Below are 23,061 nucleotides of genomic sequence, written 5' to 3' on the forward strand. Positions count from 1 at the left end.
CCGGAGAAAAATTTGGACAGAAAGCAGTCCCCGGGCCGGAAAAGGTTGGGGACCCCTGCCCTAATCTATGTACAAACCATGAAGTTTGTATTAAAGGTTACAATTCAGCAACTGAAAGTATATTAACTTGGGGGAATCCAGGAACCCAGTCTTTAAGCACAGGATAACCCACAAAGAGCCTAGGACAGGCATGGGCAAACTTGGCCCTCCAGCTGTTGAGGAACTATAAGTCCCACATTGCATTGCAGGAGTCTGACAGCCACAGTCATGACTCATAAAGGCAAATGCATTGTGGGATTTGTAGTTCCTTAACAGCTGGAGGGCCAAGTTAGCCCATGCCTGGCCTAGGAAGTAGGATATTACCACTGTGAGTACTGAGTCCCATTAAATGACCGTTAGAGCTAGTTCACAATGCTCAGTTGCATTGCAGAATAGTTCTACACATCAACTCACTCCCCATACAATTCGATGGGCCTGTTCACAGTACAGTGTTGTAACGGATCATGTAATTCTAACTTGCTGCATGCAGGCTTTGTACTGAAGCCTGTGTCCAGTCTGCATTGCAGTTCACACTCATAACACAAGCATTATGTAGCTGACCACTGTGCAAATAGCCTGAAACATTCCTGTTGACATATAAAAAATAACCTATTTAGAGGACAATACTTGTCAAGCAATACTGATAGCCATTCTTGTCAAACAGTCATAGTTTGCTGTATGTTGCAATGTAATTCATTATTGTACAGCGGTGGACATTTTATGCACATCACACATGCAATGTATACAATGTAAGTGTATGGACAACGACATAAATGTATGCATTGTCCATTTACGCATTCAGTGCACTTTAAGATTGCCATTTTTTCTGAAGAAAAAAACAGTGCTAAAGCACAAACAAATCTGCATCACAACATGCAATAGCACATGCAGAAACTAACTGCAACACGCTGAATATTGTGTACAAGCCCTTGCAGGTCTCACAAAGCTGTTGCTGAATCATCAGGCACATAGCTAAAATGTCAAAATGTCACAGCTTTAAAGAGGTTAAGAGTTTACTTCTATTTAGTGACATTTCCGAGGATGAAATGCAGCTCATGGTTTACAGATTTATTTGCTATTTTAAGACATAACAGATACTATGCAGTCATTCACAGAAAAACATCTCTCCAAAAATTTATAACAGCAGGCTGCTCTTTTCATAAACTATTAACCATGTGCAGCTGGAACACTACTGACATCTAGTGGCCACATTCATATAAGCAGACTGTTAACCAGGCTAAGTCATAGTGATATAATGTACGCTAGCTGGAAGATATGAGCTTGTGTTTGGTCAGTTCATCAAAATGTACCAATAACTGGGCAATATAAGGGATAATAAACAATTCAAATTAAATCCAGTGGCCCAGTTTTGTGAAACATTGTCTTATACATAATTAGATAAGTATTTTAGAAACTGTAGACAATCAGTGGTTGTAGAACTATAACACCCAGTGAAGTGGGGTCTGATGTTAGTGGACGAGCAGAAATGCAGACATCAAACCAACAAACGATTCCAGTGTTACCTTTAATGACTAACGGTACATGGTTTATTGCCAGCTTTCGAAACGCTACGTTTCTTCTTCAGGCCTTATACAAACCATACTTATTGTATGGTTCTGATACAGATCTGTATAAGGCCTGAAGAAGAAACAACATTTCAAAAGAATGCAATAGAAGTCATTAAAGGTATCACCGGAATCGTTTGTTGGTTTAATGTCTGGACAACCATAAATCCCAGCACACTCTTACCATCTACAAAGCAACAAGTTCTTCATGTTTTTATTTCTTTTTGTCATTTTGTTTTTGTTTTGTTTTGTTTTAACACTCAGTAATTGTAAGAATTGCCAGAGGCAAATACACCCCATTTTTTTCTTTTGTTTCTGTATAACAAAATTCACAAGGATAAACTACAAAAATGTAAGGATCCATTTTTTATCCGACACTTTTAGCAATGTAATATCATATTTACTCTCCTATTTTGTACTCAATCTAGGCAAACAAGTATGAAACGTGAACTATATAAGTATATAGGGCTTTCAAGTAACCTATACACATTAGATGACTAGATGACATGCGCTTTATGTCATCACATCGAAATTAAGCCATTGTGAAAATCTCATTGAGAATAACACCTGTTATTTGCAGACCCTTTTCTTTACGTTTCAGACAACATCTATTCATTAAAATGTATTTCTTAGTAATAGATTGACTGTGGGTTTGCACAACAGACCCATATGCACACCTGTGTGTGTTTGAATAGAGTTATAATAACAAACGGCAACTTACAGTAGAGTAAAGGGATGATGTGCTGGAAACCAGTGATAAAGAAGACCCGTGGACTAAAGGGGGAAAAAAAACATGTCAAAGCAAGTAAATGAAGCTGGTATAAAAGACATAGAAGTAATCAATTATCCAAAAACCTGTATTGCCAAACTAGCATTCAAAAAGTTCCTCACAAATTAAAGCGACCCTACTATGATAAAAAATGGAAGCTGTCATTGTTATTTGTTAAACAGATAATAGACCCCCGAAGGTAAGCAATGCTTGGAAACCCCCCGCCCCCCTCCCCCCCCCCCATGGCCAACACCGTTTACAAACCTCCCTCAGGGGAAGTTTAATTTTCTATATTTTATAAAAAGCGTTCTGAGATGTTGAAAACAAAAAGTGAATGTGTCCAGCTCAACACTAGCCATTAGTATATTAACATAAAACATTTATTTTTGGTGAAAGTGGATCCGAGATAAACTTTTACTTATTGCATAGTTGTATTCCTTTCATAGTTTATAGGGCATTCCTCAAGCCAAATACTTTTTTGTTGTTGTTTTAATACTCTAATTCCCTATAAACTACACAAGCCTCACCCACAGCTCCTTTTGTGCCTTGGCACTCTTAGAGTAATGTAGCAAGGGCTTATGGGAGCTCAGTCTGGGCAGGAAGAGGAGGTGTTACTAGCCAGAGATTTCAGAGGCAGAGGGGGGGGGACTTTTCACAGGCTGAGTGCTGGAGATGCTATCAGCTTTCCTGTGTAATGTGACAAGCAGAACATGGCTGCTGCCATTGTATCACAGAAAGAAATAATCATATACAGTTGAAACTGTCTGCAGCTGGATTTGCAGTGTAAACTATATAGATTTTAGTAAGATATATAGACAAGTCACTTGTCATAGGTAGTTTTTCATCTTGCGTCCGCTTTAATATAAAACACAGTCATTCTATGATGTTTCTAACAAATAACGGCCATTACAAAGTATACAAATTCGCTGCCAGTCAATGTATTGAGGTGTTGAAAATGAGTGGCCATGCTTCCTGTGCAGCTAAGTACTTCAGCAAGAAGTGTGGGTTTCCAGGCGGTCTCATGGAAACAACCCATCAAAGTATTGTTTCTATGGTAGCAAAGGAGTGCAATGTGAGCTTACTGTCAGTACTGGAATTTCATAGCTAGCTGCAGATGGAAGTGGACAGGAACTTTTAATTGCTGTTGCAAATAATCTTTTGCAGCACCCATCTATTTTTTATGGAGATTTTATAATGAAAGTAGAATTTGCCTTCTAGTTTAGCTTTGTGTTACCTTCTTCCATGCTGTCCCGGAAGGAACCTGAGTGACTGATTGCTCTTGGCCTCTCCTCCAGTGAGGTAGCACTTCCTCCTAGCTGTGAATCTTCATATAATTCAAAGGACGCATCTTGAGCTGGAATGCTATTGGATCGCATCATGTTTGGTCCAGGGATTGTAAACTGAGTTAAACTGGTAGGGCTTACTGAAACAGAAATGGCACAGTAGAAGCCTAAATCCACACAGCTAAATACACAAATGAAAAAGACATATCTGAATATTTGTATCCCTGCTCAGACAGAATTATGATATACACACTTTGCCACTTTGTACTCTTATGTGGGTGACATCATTATTCCTAATTCCTGTTACACCTCCATGTCCTGTACCTAAGTTTTGGAGTATAAAGGACCCCCTCCTAAACAATGTGTCCTCGCCTTCTTTGGTAAAATGCCTAAACGCTGCTGACTCCAGAACTCAGTGCCAGAACAAAGTGTTTAAAATGAAATAAAGCATGGCTCACTGTGCTATACTGCAGTGCATAGCCCATTATTAAAACAGATACCAAGTTGTTATCTTAGCTGTAAATAAAATAATTTATACATTTTATTTACACAAACCTAAGGACTAATTTCAGTGTGAATTCCCATACAGGAATCCAGATCTAGAATTGCAGCCTATTGAAATCAATAGGGTGCTTGCAAATTTGTGAGTGGAAAAATAAAACCCATAATAAAGAAAAACCCTCAGGGGGATACTTACCTTGGAACGGGGAAGCCTCTAGATCCTAATGAGGCTTTCTCCATCCTGCTAAGCCTTGGCGATTCAGTTAAAGGAGAACTGTAGTGAGAGGTATATGGCCATATTTATTTCCTTTTAAGCAATACCAGTTGCCTGGCAGCCCCGCTGAAGTAGTGGCTGAATCACACCAGAAACAAACATGCAGCTAATCTTGTCAGATCTGTCAAAATTGTCAGAAAAACCTGATCTGCTGCATGCTTGTTCAGGGGCTATGGCTGAAAGTATTAGAGGCAGAGGATCAGCAGGATAGCCAGGTAACTGGTATAGCTTAAAGGGAAGGTTCAGGGAGGGTGGGTAAAAAATAAAAATCAATTTCCACTTACCTGGGGCTTCCTCCAGCCCGTGGCAGGCAGGAGGTGGCCAGGCCGGCTGCCAGGTCGGGCTCTTCCGGGCCTTGGAGCGCAGAAGAGCCTGACCTGGCAGCCGGCCTGGCCAGGTCTGGTCGGCCACCGGAGACCACCAGGAGCCTGCGGAGCGGCGGCGAGGGCACCTCCTGCCTGCCACGGGCTGGAGGAAGCCCCAGGTAAGTGGAAATTGATTTTTATTTTTTACCCACCCTCCCTGAACCTTCCCTTTAAATGGAAATAAATATGGCAGCCTCCATACACCTCTCTCTACAGTTCTCCCTTAAGGAAGCCCCCGAACGTTGGCGTGTAAATATTTACCTACCACAATCCAGTGCAGGCGCAGAAGCGGTTCGTTGCTTGGGTTGCGGCAGAAATAGCCAAGCATGATCGTGGTCCGTTCTACTGCGCAGGTGTCTCGCGTCTGCGCAGTAGAACGGATCCAATCGGGCTCTGCTATTTCCCCTAGAGCCTGGGGCGTAGAGCTGGTACTGCATCTGCACTGTAGCCAGGGAAGGTAAATATTGCAGGTGCTGCTGCGCCTGCGACACAGCCGACATCCTTTGGCAGCTGTTGTTTCGGGGAGCCAGCGCTGGATTCCAGAGGTTTAGGAGGATGGGAGAATCCTCATAAGGATCCAGAGGCTTCACCCTCTCAAGGTAAGTATCCCCAGAGGGTTCTTTCATTACAGAGACTCTTGAAGCACTGCTTTAGAATAACGGACACTGCATCCTAACCCCTATAGCACAGCATGGCTAGAAAGATTTGGATGCATAATCTCACTGCAAAAACACCAGCGTCTGTTTCAGAGAAGGACACCCGGTTCTAGTGGAATCCCGCCCTAACACTGTGCACTGTCCTTTAGACAGACTACTGAATAATCCACATCATTCCTCACCTAAAATAGCTCCACCATTAAAAATGCGTACAAAATAACAGTAATTAAATATGTGTAATTTTACTGATATTTTATTATCCACAATAGTAAACTACCAGTTACACACAAGAAAAGGGAACACATACACACTTAATGCAGACAGTATTTACGAATCACAAATAATGGTAGAGCAGCTAGTGCAGCTACTGGGCACCAGAGACCAATGAGAATGGGGGGATGGTGATCAAAGTGTCCATACTTGTTATATGAGCCTTAGCTAAACAAAAAGTCTCTTGCATTGCAGATTTGAGTTTATTTTGTGTGTGAAAGTGTCAAGTTAAAGACATTACATCCACCAATGCTACATTTTTTTGCCAGTACCATAAAACATGATCAAGAGTTTTAGAAACAATGTTATACTGCATTTACAAAGAAACAGCGACTTAAGTTATGGAAATCTGTGAAACAACCAAAGTTAGTGTTCAAACAGAGTTAATCAGCAACATGCTGGGCTCCAAATTAGGTGAATAACCATTAATTTACAACTATGCTTAAAGCAAGTCTGCTTGTTGAGTAGCTCCGATCATTAGTCGAGGAAACGGTGAGAGGCACTGTGTGCGATCACAGGTAGGTAAGAGTCTCCCCAGGCACTTACAACTGATGGCTGATTAGGTTGTTTGTTTATTTTAGCACAAGTGTTAATTCTTAAGTATGAAGATGTGTAAACATTACTAAGGGTCAAAGTTTGATTCTGAGCATAGACATTCTGTATGTGCTCACTGGTTTTGCCATGGATTCCTCCGAGTACTCTAACTTCATCTCACAGTCAAAAAAAGTACAGCCCAATTTGGGACAACTTATTTTGAGTACATATCTGTTTTCTGTAGGCTGAAAGTATTATTATTCATAAATGGTGAAAACACCATCTGTGAGAAGACTCCAGCATTTCTTACCCAAATTGGTGTAGTGATATTTTCCACCAGTGGAAGAAGACATGCCTGATGGGGAGACAAGAGGGGACTGACTGCCGGTATCTTGTAGGCCTCCTGTGGAATGAGAACGGAGCCACTCTTTGCCCTCTTCCTGACTGGTTTGCCTTGATGATGGTGTATACCTGGAAGAACGCAACAATATTACTTTGCTAGAAGTCTCATATTTATGCATGATCTGATACCAGGGAAAGAATGCCGAAACTATAAAGAAAGCCTTGCTAGCTGTGAAAACCTGCAGAGAAAGAAAGTTTTGATGCTTAAATTCCAATTTCAGTCAAATGTTTTTGTAAATTGTTTATTGATTGGGTAATGAAGAATATATGCCACATTCTTGTTCTTCTCTAGGCCACCACTGCTTAAAATGTCAATCATTTTCTGTCTGTAAGACCTATGTGAACCTCCAAGAATTTAATGCGATTCCAACTGCCAAATTTTAAACTTAGTGGACAGTAAGGCTGAATTTGAGCAGTTTTACTGCCTTCAAATTGTTTTCCTTTAGCCATCTTACTTGTGAGGAGGGCACACTATTCCTAGTGCAACTCCAATGTGCTATAAATGCCAGTACTTGGCTGTTCTGGAACTCTTATTCAACCTTAGGTAATAGGTATTAAAGTGACAGCAACAAAAGTAAAATTTGGACCGGTATACATTTATATTTATATCTACACTTTGTACCTCCAGTGTCAGGCCCATTACTGACAACCTACACTCTATGGGCCTGATTCACAAAGCGGTGCAAAGTGTTTGCACGCCTGTGAAAAGCCCTTTATCACGCCTAAACTCAGTTTAGGCATGATAAAATGAAACTCGCGCTAAATTTCCGCACGTTAAGTTTTACGCGGCGCGGACGCGTAATTCCGCGCGATGCGCCCATTAAACCCTATGAGCGGTGCGCGCGGAATTACGCGTTTGCGCGCGTAAAACTTTACGCGCGGGACTTTGCGCGCGATAAAGAGCAAAAATCGGTGCTAACTCAGCGGTGCAAAGGCTTATCACGCCTAAAGTCTTTTAGGCGTGATAACTGAGTTATCACCGCTTTGTGAATCAGGCCCTATGTGTGCACTGTGGACAAACTACACTTTATCCGCTCTAGGATCAGTAGGCTCTGGCCCCTAAATGTCCAGAGCCTTTTTAAAAAAAATCTTTGACTTGACACAGTAATCACAGGACAAGTCAGGAGCTAATGAAATTGGTTCTTGACCGATGCATGGAACGTAGGTGTCATTAGACTGAATTTAGCAGCAATGGAAGTGCAATTGCAGTAGGAACACCCAGATCTGGACCATTCAAATCTACATCCTGGCAGAGATAAGAGGCTGCAAACAGAACATAGGCTTCAATAGCCTGAGTCTGCAACAGAGCAATGTGAACTCTGGAGGGAATGCAGAAAAATTAAAACTTAGCAGATGTTCTAACTCTTCATTTGTTGCTCACTGTTGGAGAGGTTTGCCCTCTACAAATCAGTATAGAAAAGGAGGGTAATTTTCCCAGATGAAAAATCCAAGAAATATTCTAAGCCTTCTCACATTATCCACAACAAAAATAAAATGTTGGTGGTAATTGGAATTTAATATGCATTGAGTGAAAGCGCAGGATAAGCATTAGTAAGTTTTTAAAGCTGAATTTACGGTTATGTTTTTGGAAAGCAAGAATGCTAGGCAACAATGCGTTTTATTGAAGTAAGGAATTTTAACGTACTCAGACACATTTTCTAAAAATTCAACTTCATTGGTTTTCCTACTATTAGACAGTGCAGTGACATTACAGTATTCAAGTCTTCCCATGCACAGTTTACTATATAAAACCAAATATTCTATATTATCTCTGTAAACCTTATTTTAGGAAATTCAATTAAATGAGATAATATTATATGCAAAAGTACATAAACTCAATGTTTTATTTCAAAAGATAAGAATGAACAAAACTGAAGGTTAAAAAATGTGCTAAGCAAAAGACACAACACACATTTTACAATTCACGAAACCTAACAGAAAGACAATAATAAACAACAGGCTGAAACTGCTGTCCTGTACAGACACATTCTGCATTGAAATTAAAGACTGAAGCATTCAAGAATAAAGCTCCTCTTCAAAGTGTAAAGCCACTGAGTTAGCATTATACTTCAGCCCCAACAGGCGCAACAGAAACAACTGCCTAGTGAAGCAAAACCAAGTAACAAGACTGGAAATGGTAATCCCAATACACAGCAGAAGGCAATTCTGCAATATGCTTGTCTATCTATCTAGGTTAGTATCAATTTGTGAGAAAGATTTTTTTACTGTAGAAAATCTCTAAGCAGGGACCAGTTAATTGGTGTTCGATGCATCCAAAACATCTGGTGGGCATGTATGTATTTGTTGCTTATTAATTATTGATACCATGCTGAGGGCGATCACATATGCCCTCAGCATGGTATTGGATATATGCAAAAATTATATTCTGACAAATACAAATTTGTTTGCATACTATACTATCAGGTTGTACAGAATGTGTTTGTTTCTTTTATTCCCTTTTTTTAGTATCTGAAATGCCTGACCTAAACCAGGACATGCTAAGCCCGATGTAAGAAGATGTGAAAAATTCAGTGAATAGAACAATATTAGAACTATGCTTACACCCAAGTGACGCCTGTAGGACAAACATAATCTCTGCACTTATTCCAGGGTCAGCTGCTCTCAGGGGGATTGTTTCTGTTGAAAATTATTGATCACTGGAGGAAAGGATAGTGCTGGCAATGCCTGCATAGTGCCTACAACATGCATGTTTGCTCAGTCAGTGTGAACAAGCATGCTTAAAGTGTACCTGTATCCAAATGTTTATGGCGTGTCATTCACACCTTGGTAAAATATTACGTCCACCCATCTTTTCCTCACTAAGCCTGCACCAATTGTTCAACTCAACTGCCACTTGACCAGCGCCCAGGCTGGATTTTCAGTACTCTGATCTGCTGCACAGACCAACCTATACTTAAAGCTTTACATTTTATCAATGTATCAATGTACAGTGAACTGCATTATCCTCTAATTTATAAAAAAAAAACTAAAAAAAAAAAAACAGCCACCTCTTTCCAAAAAGCCCTGCCTCCTACTTTACTGTGTCTAGCAAATCTATGATCTATTGGTCTTTCTGAATTAGGAACAACAGTTTCTAAACATATCTGTTCATGTATATTGTATTGGAACGATTCCAAAGCCTTGTACAGACATGAAATTAGAGTTGTCAAAACTAATTATGAATGTTCAGATCGGGTAGCACAGAGATTGTCATTCCTGTAGAGAAGTAACTGGCTATGTTGGATTTATTTTGCCGATCGTTACTAAATAACCCCACAGTTGTACCTTCAAAGATAATAGTACCGCATATCCTTGACTATAAGTTGACTGCATGTATAAGTCAACACCAATTTTTGACTCTCTTAAGCCGTATTTTTTTATTGACTCAAGTATAAGTCTAACCAGCAAAGTTAACAGCTGCACTTGGGGATAAGTAGGGGTTAATAACTGCACTACCTAAAGTGTTGCAGCCATTAACCCTTCCTAGCTCTTAATTGCAGTCAACAACTCCTCCAGTCCCCCAAGTTCAGCAATTATCCACTCCCCCTCCATAGCAAGCACTGTGGCCTAGTGCCTTTTTTTTGTTAATTGTTGTTGTCAGAGCTTTCAGACCTGTATTTTCTTGTCATTTCCTTTAATAATTGTAATTTACCACTGGGAACGTTGGTGTAAATGGGAATGTCACTAATAGTACACACTTTAATCAGTGTGCTCAGTGTTGCAGTCTCACAGGCAATGAATGCCTCTAAAACCTTCTCATATCAAAAGTAAGCTAAACAAAGGAGCACTTTTCCAAGCAAAATGTTATGAGTGGTTGAGTGGTTATGAAGCATGCTGGCCCCCATACTTTTATTTAGTGAGTTAGACCTACATTTCTAGACTTATAGTTGAGTATTTATGATACACTTTGCATTGCATGACTATAATCCAATATGTAAACTCAACTTTAGTAAGTCAATTTTTGGCTGGCCAAAAAAGCTTTTCTTAGATGCAAGCTACTGACATTTTTTTGTTCCACTGTCCACCATCTTTCATTAAAAAACAAAAACATGTATTGAAGTAAATATGTAGCAGGGCAGAACTTTACCGAAAACACAAAGAGCAGAACATCATGGATGTGAACAGATGACCAGAAGATACAGAAGCAGGCAATGTGAAGCCAGAAGTTAGTAGTATCAGAAAAATCGATTTGTTGTTAAATTAGAAACACTTTTTTTTTATTAGAAACCATTCTAGCAACAATGTCTGCCATGTAGGCAGGGAAATGCTTTACACATAATACATCACTTCTGTATTATCAGATATGAAATGTAAAGATTTTTGGAAATAAATGTATTCTAATGGAACCTGATGATTTTGCAACCTTTAACACCATACATACAATCAGTGGCCAAGAAAACAAAAACCCTGCCCATTCAGTAGAAGCCATCTGTTACATATGGCAATAGGGGAAGTCAAGAGTTAGGGTATCAGTGAAGTAGTGACTTAGTGGCACTATGCTTGTCAATAACTTTGGTGCTTGTCCTCTATTAATCACCTAACCCTAACTTATCCTGTCAGTTAATTTTCTAAATGAATAACTTTAACCTTTTCCCTAATATTTGCTACCCCCATTAGAACCATCCCCCTAGTGTCAGCCTTTTCTTGATGCTGAACCATAATGCCAGCCCCACCCTTATCATTGTATCACTACCCTTAATTGTCACCTCCTTATTAATGTCTAACCCTAATCTCCTTCTAAAATGATCTCCTTCCTGTTGGCTTATCTTTACTGCTTCTCTAACATTAAGCCCTCTCTGAAACCAGGCTCTAACCTCTACCTTAAAAGTTTACATTTTTACTGAGACTGTAGCCTAAACTTCCACTAATATTAACTCTTTCCTGATGCCTAATTATAACACCCCCTCCCCCCCGCCCCGAAACAGGAAAAACGGGCGCAGGAGTCCTTTCGGAAAAATGGTGTCACCATAGTCATCTATTGTAAAAGCTACGATTAGCGGCAAAGAAAGGACATTTGGGCGCACAGCAGCCGCCATCAGGCCCCGAAATTTACCTTTTTTGCTGCAAATCAGCAAAGATTATAATGGGATTCTATAAGGTGCTGAGATTTTTACTTTGTATGCCGCATATCGTGGCTTTGCGGTATTGGAGGGAAGACTTGGGGGGGGGGGGGGTTATGGTTAGGCACCACTGGGGGGGTCTTATGGTTAGGCACCACCAGGGGGGCTCTAAGGGTTGGGCACCACCAGGGGAGGTGTTAGGGCTAGGCATCGGTAGAGAGAAGGTTCTGTGTGAGAGTGGGGTTAGCTTTACCCACAGTAAAATATAAGTAAATATGCAATTTCAAAACCTCCACACCTATATGCATTACGTTCATTTCACAGTAATGAAAAAAATCTGAATTGCAGGCTACATAGTGAGTGATGTGGAATTAAACAGAAGACCTTTTGTTTAGCCACTGAATGTAGGCAAAAATGGGGTTAAATCAGCCAGATCAAATTATTCACTAAACTGCAGTAAGCAAAACAACGTACGTAAAGTCTTACCCTCGATCAGTAGAGAAGGATGCTTTACATGCAATGCAATACTATATGCTCTACTCATTGTGGTTAACACTTTACTCTTCAAGCACCATAGCCAAATCAATAAGCTGACAGCAGACATATTTACCTCATTGACTAAACATATACAGAGTGTTATTAAGAAGTGTAAAGGGTAGCCAATGCAACAATTTTGTAAAATTTAAAAAATATGCCCAAATGTATTATCAGCTGTAACAGCTGGAAGGGGGTGCAACATGTACCAATTTCCAATCTGCCGGATAGGATATCACTTGAAATCCATTTGCTGCCTGGTTGCTGGAAGCATTATATTATTCTAGTTTCACTTTCAATTAATGAGTCCAAATGCGTTATTCAGAGATCAAAGATCCATAGGCATTCTGTACCTAGAGAACACTGCAGCACACTGAAGAGAAACACACAATCACCTGCCAAGGACACGCCCCTCAAGGCCAGCTGACTACATACAATAGATCAGTGATACACACATTGTCATCAGCACTGGACAGAGAGAGAAGTTGGATAGACTAACAGAAAGCAAGAGACGCCCAAAGTGTACCAAGGCAGCGGTCATGCTTAAGTAATATTTATACCTCAGTCCCTTTTTGGGCAGGGTGTTTCGATCAAGTTGCATACTGTTAAGATAAAGAAAACCCCTACAAATAAGACAAAAACCATTAGAAGTGTAAACTACAAAATTAATAAAAATAAATAAATAAAACATAAAAAACAATACTTCCAATTTATTTTGGATCATTCAGCATTACTTGAAAAATGTTAAATAACTTGATATAAGCAATAATAAATTTACACTACCCTGGTAATTCCTGCTAGAGTCCTGCTAGTGCTAGAGTCTATGCACTTTGCAGTGCAGTACAACCCAGTTTTCAACACATTACAGTTTCCTTCACAATACTGTACATCAACCTCCCTGGTGGTATGATTATTTCCAGATTTTAGGGTCTAAAAGCGGTGTAATTATTTTTCATGCTTTTAGACCCTAAAACTGCAAAACAACCATGCCGCCAGAAAGCCTGCAGCAGCCCCTGCACTTACTCACCTCCCTGGGATCCAGCGCTGCAGTTCTCCTTCCATACTCTGGGTGGCGATGTAGCCCTATAGTGGGATAGCCGGCTGTGGTCATGATGACAGGTGGTGATCTCATCAAGGAGATGCAGAGCCGCGGAAGATAGGAAGAAGAATGGCTGACAGCGTCTGGATCCCCGGGGAGGCCAGTTGAAAAGCCCCTGCACACTATGCTCTGCATTAACCTCGTGGCGGTCACTACGAGTCTGGCTCGGGGTTAACGCTCTGAGCTGCAGATTTCCAACCCCGAGCCTGACTCAGGGTTACTGCTAAGGACGTTGGGGATATTTCAAAATGCACTCTGGTACACATTTTGTACAACATGAAGCTCTTGCGCATTCAGTGTAATGCATGAAATTGGTGCTGCTATGCAGGTGGCTGTGCACTACAGTATATTGAACTACCACCTGGGTTTCATATGGTGAATAGTCCCTTAACCAGCTTTGCTTATAACAGTGATGGTTTATAAATTGATTAATTATACAAGATAACCTTAAAATTTGTATAAAAGGGGAGATCAGAGAACATTTTCGGATTAACGTGTAAATCTTAATGTCTTTTGTTAGTTTGTTCAGTTATGCGAACTGCATTATTTTCAAATAGTGTTGTTTATTTGTTCAGTGGCAGAGAAAACTAGTAAACAACACAGTTCTTCAATAAAAATGTTCTCACCTTTCTGATAGTGTTGATCTCACACTTCCAGTTCTCATCAACATGCTTTGAAGTTCTTGTGTACTTGTAGTCAATCCGGATAGGGAGCTGTGATGACTAAGAGGTAAATCAATGGACTCTGAGCTCGTATGAAGGCTTGTCATAGACTGGTAGCTTGGGGTATCCTTACTTCCAGCAGAGGAACTACTCAAATTTGCTGTCCATACTTGGCCACCTGATGTAAATGAATGGACTGATGCTGGGCTGGAGGCCAATGAGTGTCCTAAGCTTATAACATCAGGTGTTAATTCATTGGGTTTGCTGAACAAAGGACTGCTGTTACCACTTTGTCCGCCAGCACTGCCCATGCTGCCTGTACCAGATGAAGGGGAATCCAAGCTGCCCTGTCTAGCCAAAGATGTGTTACTGGGACTAGACATTGCTGAAGAGGACTTCACACCATCGTTACTTGCAGATTTATTCCCTGCTTTTGTGCCAAACAACCTGCACAGTATAGCAAAATACACAAATAAATGATTGCAATTTTTGACTCACATTCACACATTACAAACAGTGATACACATTTCAATTGTTAATATTTCAATTATTTGTAACCTATAATAACTGTACATGCAGTCATACAGAGACACCATGCTGCCGACTTAGGAATCTGCTAACATATTTTGTCTAGCATTACGTTTCTCTTTCCCAAATTATAGGTACGAACTTCCAATATTTTTAAAAGTTAACTAAATTCCAAGCATCCAATCCAAGCAATGTACATGCATTAACATCAAAATGTTGCAATGAAAACATACTAATGTGATAATAGGCGAGTGCGGGGCACTAAGTAGCCTGATGGCGATTTGCAAGTAAAGCGCTTCTTCAGAGGCTGTGTCATCAGGCTACTTAGGCCCATCACCCATCATTTGCTTACCTACACTGCTATGTTTTTATATGTTATTATATAACAACCTTGATGTTAATGCATGTCACTTCCTTAGATTGGATTGGACACACTATGCAAGATGGATGGCTTCTGGTGGAAAGGGTCAGGAAGAGAACAGTTGAGAATCACTAAAGATCCATCAAGCCGGATCTGTGAATGACGTCAGGATGGACTGTACACACCATAGATCAATCAGCATGTGTACATAGCCATTACTCTGCAACTAAGAATTACTCCTACGTTTATTATAGCTTTTGAAAGAGACGTTCTGGAGCTAACATGCTAATAAGTCAAATACAAGCAACACCTGCAAGTAACGAACTTGTAATGCAGATTTAGCAGATCCCATATTTGTCCACAAGAGGGATTCTATTATAAATTTAAAATTATTTTTACATTTTTTTAGATAGGAAACTGATATGTCAAGTATATATATATATATATATATATATATATATATATAGTGGCTTGCAAAAGTATTCAGTCCCCTTGAAGTTTTCCACATTTTGTCATATTACTGCCACAAACATGAATCAATTTTATTGGAATTCCACATGAAAGACCAATACAAAGTGGTGTACACGTGAGAAGTGGAATTAAAATCATACATGATTCCAAACATTTTTTACAAATAAATAACTGCAAAGTGGTGTGTGCATAATTATTCAGCCCCCTTTGATCTGAGTGCAGTCAGTTGCCTATAGACATTGGCTGATGAGTGCTAATGACTAAATAGAGTGTATCTGTGTGTAATCTAATGTCAGTACAAATACAGCTGCTCTGTGAGGGCCTCAGAGGTTGTCTAAGAGAATATTGGGAGCAACAACACTGTGAAGTCCAAAGAACACACAAGACAGGTCAGGGATCAAGTTATTGAGAAATTTAAAGCAGGCTTAGGCTACAAAAAGATTTCCAAAGCCTTGAACATCCCACGGAGCACTGTTCAAGCGATCATTCGGAAATGGAAGGAGTATGGTACAACTGTAAACCTACCAAGACAAGGCCCTCCACCTAAACTCACAGGCCGAATAAGGAGAGCACTGATCAGAAATGCAGTCAAGAGGCCCATGGTGATTCTGGACGAGCTGCAGAGATCTACAGCTCAGGTGGGAGACTCTGTCCATAGGACAACTATTAGTCATGCACTGTACAAAGTTGACCTTTATGAAAGAGTGGCAAGAAAAAAGGCATTGTTAACAGAAAGCATAAGAAGTCCCATTTGCAGTTTGCCACAAGCCATCAGGGGGACACAGCAACCATGTGGAAGAAGGTGCTGTGGTCAGATGAGACCAAAATTGAACTTTTTGGCCAAAATGCAAAACGCTATGTGTGGTGGAAAACTAACACTGCACATCACTCTGAACACACCATCCCCACTGTCAAATATAGTGGTGGCAGCATCATGCTCGGGGGGTGCATCTCTTCAGCAGGGACAGGGAAGCTGGTCAGCGTTGATGGGAAGATGGATGGAGCCAAATACAGGGCAAACTTGGAAGAAAACCTCTTGGAGTCTGCAAAAGACTTGAGACTGGGGCGGAGGTTCACCTTCCAGCAGGACAATGACCCTAAACATAAAGCCAGGTCAACAATGGAATGGTTTAAAAAATATCCATGTGTTAGAATGGCCCAGTCAAAGTCCAGATCTAAATCCAATCGAGAATCTGTGGCAAGATCTAAAAACTGCTGTTCACAAACGCTGTCCATCTAATCTGACTGAGCTGGAGCTGTTTTGCAAAGAAGAATGGGCAAGGATTTCAGTTTCTAGATGTGCAAAGCTGGTAGAGACATACCCTAAAAGGCTGGCAGCTGTAATTGCAGCAAAAGGTGGTTCTACAAAGTATTGACTCAGGGGGCAAATAATTATGCACACCCCACTTTGCAGTTATTGATTTGTAAAAAATGTTTGGAATCATGTATGATTTCCGTTCCACTTCTCACGTGTACACTACTTTGTAGTGGTCTTTCACGTGGAATTCCAATAAAATTGATGCATGTTCGTGGCAGTAATGTGACAAAATGTGGAAAACTTCAAGGGGGCCAAATACTTTTGCAACCCCCTGTATGTGTGTATATATATATATATATATATATATATATATATATATATATATATATATATATATATATATATATGTATATATATATGTATATATATATATATATATATATATATATATATATATATATATATATATATATATATATATATATATATATATATATATATATATATATATGTATGTATGTATGTATGTATGTATGTATGTATGTATATATATATATATATATATATATATATATATATATATATATATATATATATATACATACATACATACATATATACATATACACACACAGGGTGGGCCATTTATATGGATACACCTTAATAAAATGGGAATGGTTGGTGATATTAACTTCCTGTTTGTGGAAAATTAGTATATGTGGGGGGGGGGGGGACTTTTCAAGATGGGTGGTGATCATGGCGGCCATTTTGAAGTCGGCCATTTTGAATCCAACTTTTGTTTTTTCAATAGGAAGAGGGTCATGTGACACATCAAACATATTGGGAATTTCACAAGAAAAACAATCGTGTGCTTGGTTTTAATGTAACTTTATTCTTTCATGAGCTTTTTACAAGTTTCTGACCACTTATAAAATGTGTTCAATGTGCTGCCCATTGTGTTGGATTGTCAATGTAACCCTCTTTTCCCACTCTTCACACACTGATAGCAACACTGCAGGAGAAATGCTAGCACAGGCTTCCAGTATCCATAGTTTCAGGTGCTGCACATCTCGTATCTTCACAGCATAGACAATTGCCTTCAAATGACCCCAAAGATAAAAGTCTAAGGGGGTCAGATCGGGAGACCTTGGGGGCCATTCAACTGGCCCACGACGACCAATCCACTTTCCAGGAAACTGTTCATCTAGGAATGCTCGGACCTGACACTCATAATGTGGTGGTGCACCATCTTGCTGGAAAAACTCAGGGTTTGTGCCAGCTTCAGGGCATAAAGAGGGAAACACATCATCATGAAGCAATTTTGCATATCCAGTGGCCTTGAGGTTTCCATTGATGAAGAATGGCCCCACTATCTTTATACTACATATACCACACCATCATCTGAAGGCAATTGTCTATGCTGTGAAGATACGAGATATGCAGCATCTGACACAACGGATACTGGAAGCCTGTGCTAGCATTTCTCCTGCGGTGTTGCTATCGGTGTGTGAAGAGTGGGAGAAGAGGGTTGCATTGACAATCCAACGCAATGGCAGCACACTGAACACATTTTATAAGTGGTAAGAAAATTGTAAATAACTCATGAAAGAATAAAGTTACGTTAAAACCAAGCACACCATTGTTTTTCTTGTGAAATTCCCAATAAGTTTGATGTGTCACATGAACCTCTTCCTATGTATACACACACGACAAGTGATGACATAACCTTTAGAAGTAATTTTTTATTATTTTTACTTGACCATGGACAATGGCTTGCCTTGTTTATGATATAAACTTGTGATATTACATTAAAATCAAGCACACTATTTGTTTTTCTTGTGAAATTCCCAATAAGTTTGATGTGTCACTTGACCCTCTTCCTATTGAAAAAAAACAAAAGTTGGATTCAAAATGGCCGGCTTCAAAATGGCCGCCATAGTCACAACCATCTTGAAAAGTTTCCCCCCTCACATATACTAATGTGCCACAAACAGGAAGTTATTATCACCAACCATTCCCATTTTATTAGGGTGTATCCATATAAATGACCCACCCTGTGTATATATATATGTGTGTGTGTGTGTGTGTGTGTGTGTGTGTGTGTGTGTGTGTGTGTGTGTGTGTGTGTGTGTGTGTGTATACACACACACACACACACACACACACACACACACACACACACACACACGTATGACAAGTGATGACATAACCTTTAGAAGCTATTTTTTATTATTTTGACTTAACCTTGGACAATGGCTTGCCTTGTTTATGATATGAACTTGTGATATTTGGTATATCTCTATATGAAGCATTGTTTTACATTTTTTCGTGTTTTCTGGCACACTAGAAGCATTGCTCCTAGTGTGCCAGAATTAGAAAGATGGAGTGTTTGTTCTAAGAATTGTGTAGTTTATTGTACATTAATTAGCTCATGAAAGCTTGCATTTATCCCAGTGCCAGTTCTTCCAGTATTTACATTCAGAAAATCCACACTGCTTTGCCCTTCAAAAAATGTTAGGTGCAATATTGTGTCTATTAGTGACTGTATAATCTCTCTGTAGTGTTGCCTGACCCTCTCCTTAGTAAGAAGTTTTAAAATGCCAGACTGACTGTTTCAAATTCCTGAATGGAAGTTTCCTCAGACAATAGGTTCTGCCTGAAATAAATGACTTATCAATGCTGACTCAGAGGCAAGGAACAGAAAAGTAGTGGTCCTAGCTTTTGTGAAAATCTCCTTGTAGTAATTTAGCTGACTAGAAGGAACCTTAAGAAAATGCTGAAAACTGCTGCAGATAATAACTTGTGAAAGGCAGAGAAACTAAAGGGAAAAAAAAGTATAAACTACCAGTTACTCTTATTCAATGCACAAACTAATGAAGCACATGCAGCCCATCTGTAAAGAAAGGTCTGTTACAATGGATGGTGCTTCAGAGCTAAATGCTTCAAACATCTGTGCAGACTTGAAACATTGCTTAGTTCACCTCACATTTACAGTGGATGGTCTATAATCCATGTCAGTTACATGCTGTAAATGCATACTTACCTGCAGTAAATCATTTCTTCATAGCTGCGCCTCTCCATCATCAAACTGGTGTTTCCACAGAAATCTGAAATCTTTAGTGGTTGCTTGGCCTTGCACACTACTGCTCCTCCCCTCAGCATAAACACACTCCCTAGATGGCATGACTGCCTTTAACACAGATGCCTAAGTTAAAGTTCTTGACAGAATGGCAGCCATCTCGTTCTATAGTGGGCAGCAAGACACTTGACAGGCAGCCTTTTGGGCCAATCAAAGTGCAGGGATCACATCTTATAAAGCCATTGGACCCAACGGGACTCAGGGCAGGATGAGGGGCGCGGCCTTTATGTGAATGGAGCGTGCATAAGTTACCAGCACACGCTATGATGCACTACCGCGCGTAGTGTGTGCACAACTCACACACAACTCACGCTCCTCATGTTAAAGGGACACTATCGATTGACATATGTTTTTCAATTGAGATAGGAAATGTTTGGGAAGTGCTGCTAAGTGTTGGTGTATACATCTGAATCCTTATCTCTCTGTTTACTGTTATCTAATCCCTTTCACACTTTTCTGATGTCAGTCTGCAGAAATTCTGATGGCACACTCAGCCATGAGGGGAGGGGGGATTCCCTTCACAGTGCATCATTAACTTTATGTGTCAGAGACAGGCAGAGCTTTCCCTTACAGAGAGCAGAGGAAATGTATCTATTATGCAACATAAACATCTGAAATTGTGTGTGTGAAACCTGATATATGAAAACAAAAGCCTGTTAGGTAATCTGCTTCAATAGTACACTGTTCTTAGCATGTCAGGTTGCTTACAGAATCATACCTCTGCAAATGTACAGAGGTATGATTACAAACATAGCTAAAATCTACACACAATTAATTAAAGCTTTTTGATATTTAACATGAAAAAGTAGGAAAATGTTTACACAGCTACTTAGACATTATTTGTACATTGTCATTTTAGAACACATATTTTGACAGAGTTCCTTTAAGCTGCGCTGTTTTAGCACAAGAATACTTTAAATACCTTATATGATCTCTTCTTATGTAACATTATTGGAATGGTGCAGATTTTAACCTGATGTACACTTTATAAAATAAAGCACCTGCTCACAGTTGGTATAAAAAAAATTGGGAAGAAAAAACAGTTTATACATAGAAAGTTGGTACTTACCTTCGGAATGTCGGTGAAGCAATATCAGGATATTTTGATCCTGGTTGCCTTAAACCTTGAGTACTACACGCATTAGCTGATGTTGGACTTGATTTAGGGGAACCTGACAAAGAAACACTTTCAGAATCTGAAACTTTCTCTTTCTCCTTATCAGTCTGGTTGATGGTGACGGGACTGGATCGTTCTGAGGCCATCTTTGAGGGCTCTCTGAGTTTTGAGCCTCCTGCTCCAGCTGATTTGGTGCTGACATTGGAGTCGATGCTACTAGTGCTAGATCTGTGTCCTCCCCTGCCAGGAATTCCACTTGTACTGGACTTAGAAGGGCGGGGTAAACTACGATACTGTAGAGTAGCTTTTGAGTTGGCCAGTAACACGCCATCATCTTGATTTTGGGACCCATCCAGACTGTTTTTCCTGCCACCTCCTTTTCCTGAAATTGCTACTGATTTTGGAATTTTCCCTAGTGTGGCTGATCCACTGGTAATTGTTGCACCACTTCCAGTTATATTAGGTGAGCCTACTCCAGTCTTCTTAAAACCAAATGATCCAGTGGCTGCAGGTCTTGCAATTCCAGAAGGTGGCTTTTTTCCTTCATCACCACTGCTTTTTCCTGCATCTGAGGGTGAGCGCTGAAGTGGGCCACCTTTAAGCGGTGTTTTAACTTTCTCTGATGCTTTAACATCATCTGTTTTACCTGAAAATAAGCAAGAATTCAGAAATGAAGATATTTACATATTAAATTACTTCCCATAAACAAAAAGAAAAGATGAATCAATTAAAAAGTCAAAATATGTCCTCTATAAGTCTCATTTAAAAAAAAAGTTGGTGTGATCATTATGGAGCAATTCACTTCTCATGAATAGTGATGAGCAAAGATGTGATGCAAATTTTACTTTGATGGGAGCTTGAAACTTGCAGGGACTAATCAGAATAAGGAACTGCCAATTAATTAACCACCAGCTAGTAAATGTACCAGCTGTGGATTAACTGATAATCAGTTACTAGAGCAAATGTACCTTTCCGATCTAACTAAAAATTCTGTTTGGCTCAAATTTTCAGCTCATCAGTCATTGGTCTAAGTACTGGGATTTTAAATTGACAAAACTACTATGGTACTAAAAAGTAGGCCCAACTTAACAGTAAGAACTGTTGTCACATTTAAATTGTTGTCACAAAAAATGTTAATAACGTGCCCAGAGCAAAGGCAGGAGGTTTTTCTGGCTGTAAGCATCTGGCCAATGAGAGACCAGAATCTTAAGTGCATTCCTCTGCATTACGGTGGCATAGCTATGGTGCTATGGACTCCTTCAAGCACTCAGTGCTCCATATCAATTGTATGTACAAAGACCTGCCAAGGAGAGCCACTGTGTCAGAGGTTAAGGTGGCAAGGGGAACACATTGATAATTATAACCACCATTAAAAGCACATATAGAAGTGATCATTACCACCACAGCAGCAATAAGGAGCTAATGCAGCAGCTGTTTCAGGGGCCCTGGTGTGGCCATAACCTCTGCATCCCCTATTGCTATGCCACTAGAAAGATACAGGGAAGATGCGCAGTCTGAAGCTAATAGAGAGGGAGAGTGTGCTTCTCAGATGTACCTCCCACACCCTCTTTTAGAAAAATTAATACATAGCTTTAGATTCAGAGAAACTCAATTAATTGTTATAATTAAAATTTGTTATAATTAAAATATGAAAACATACAATAATGGTGAGCACAGATACAACATACCATACAATCAAGACAACCAGTGGCACAAGTACAGATACATAGGGCTTGATTCACAAAGAGGTGCTAACTGTTAGCACGCCTGTGAAAACCCCCTTAGCACATCTAAACGAGCTTTTCGCACGCAAAACTTTATGCGCGTAAAACTTTACGCGCGGACTGCACAGAGCGCAGGGCGCTCCACGCGAAGTGCCCATTAAAGCCTATGGGACTTAGCGCGCGCATAGGACTTTGCGCGCGGTATTTAGCACGCGATCTGATTGAGAAAACCGGTGCTAACCTACTTAGCACCCTGGTTAGCGTGCCTAAAGACTTTAGACGTGCTAAGTAGGTTAGCACTGCATAGTGAATCAAGCCCATAGAATTGATGTGTTGATTGGAATCATCACCAATACTGATAGATGTTAATTTTATAAAATGCACAGAAACAGGAAACACAAGGGAATCCCAGCCCTTGCAATCTTACAGTCTAGAGAGTAGTGGGGTGGA

At 39.9% G+C, this 23,061-nt stretch overlaps 1 protein-coding gene across 11 annotated transcripts in view; it reads right to left on the bottom strand.

Annotated features, from left to right (window-relative positions):
* The window catches only part of NAV3 (neuron navigator 3), an 805,693-nt gene that overhangs the window by 116,894 nt on the left and 665,738 nt on the right, over positions 1-23,061 (bottom strand). For 10 of the 11 annotated variants that reach the window (XM_068276636.1, XM_068276638.1, XM_068276633.1 and 7 more), the window contains 6 exons: positions 20,840-21,533; positions 13,978-14,460; positions 12,813-12,875; positions 6,567-6,727; positions 3,608-3,796; positions 2,326-2,378 (listed from right to left, as the gene is read on the bottom strand). In XM_068276636.1, coding sequence (XP_068132737.1) covers positions 2,326-2,378; positions 3,608-3,796; positions 6,567-6,727; positions 12,813-12,875; positions 13,978-14,460; positions 20,840-21,533 — 1,643 coding nt within the window. The remainder of the gene's footprint in view (positions 1-2,325; positions 2,379-3,607; positions 3,797-6,566; positions 6,728-12,812; positions 12,876-13,977; positions 14,461-20,839; positions 21,534-23,061) is intronic. The other variant, XM_068276631.1, reaches the window with a different exon arrangement.

The sequence above is a fragment of the Hyperolius riggenbachi genome, chromosome 3 (genome assembly GCF_040937935.1).
Source record: "Hyperolius riggenbachi isolate aHypRig1 chromosome 3, aHypRig1.pri, whole genome shotgun sequence".
Taxonomy (NCBI): Eukaryota; Metazoa; Chordata; class Amphibia; order Anura; family Hyperoliidae; genus Hyperolius; species Hyperolius riggenbachi.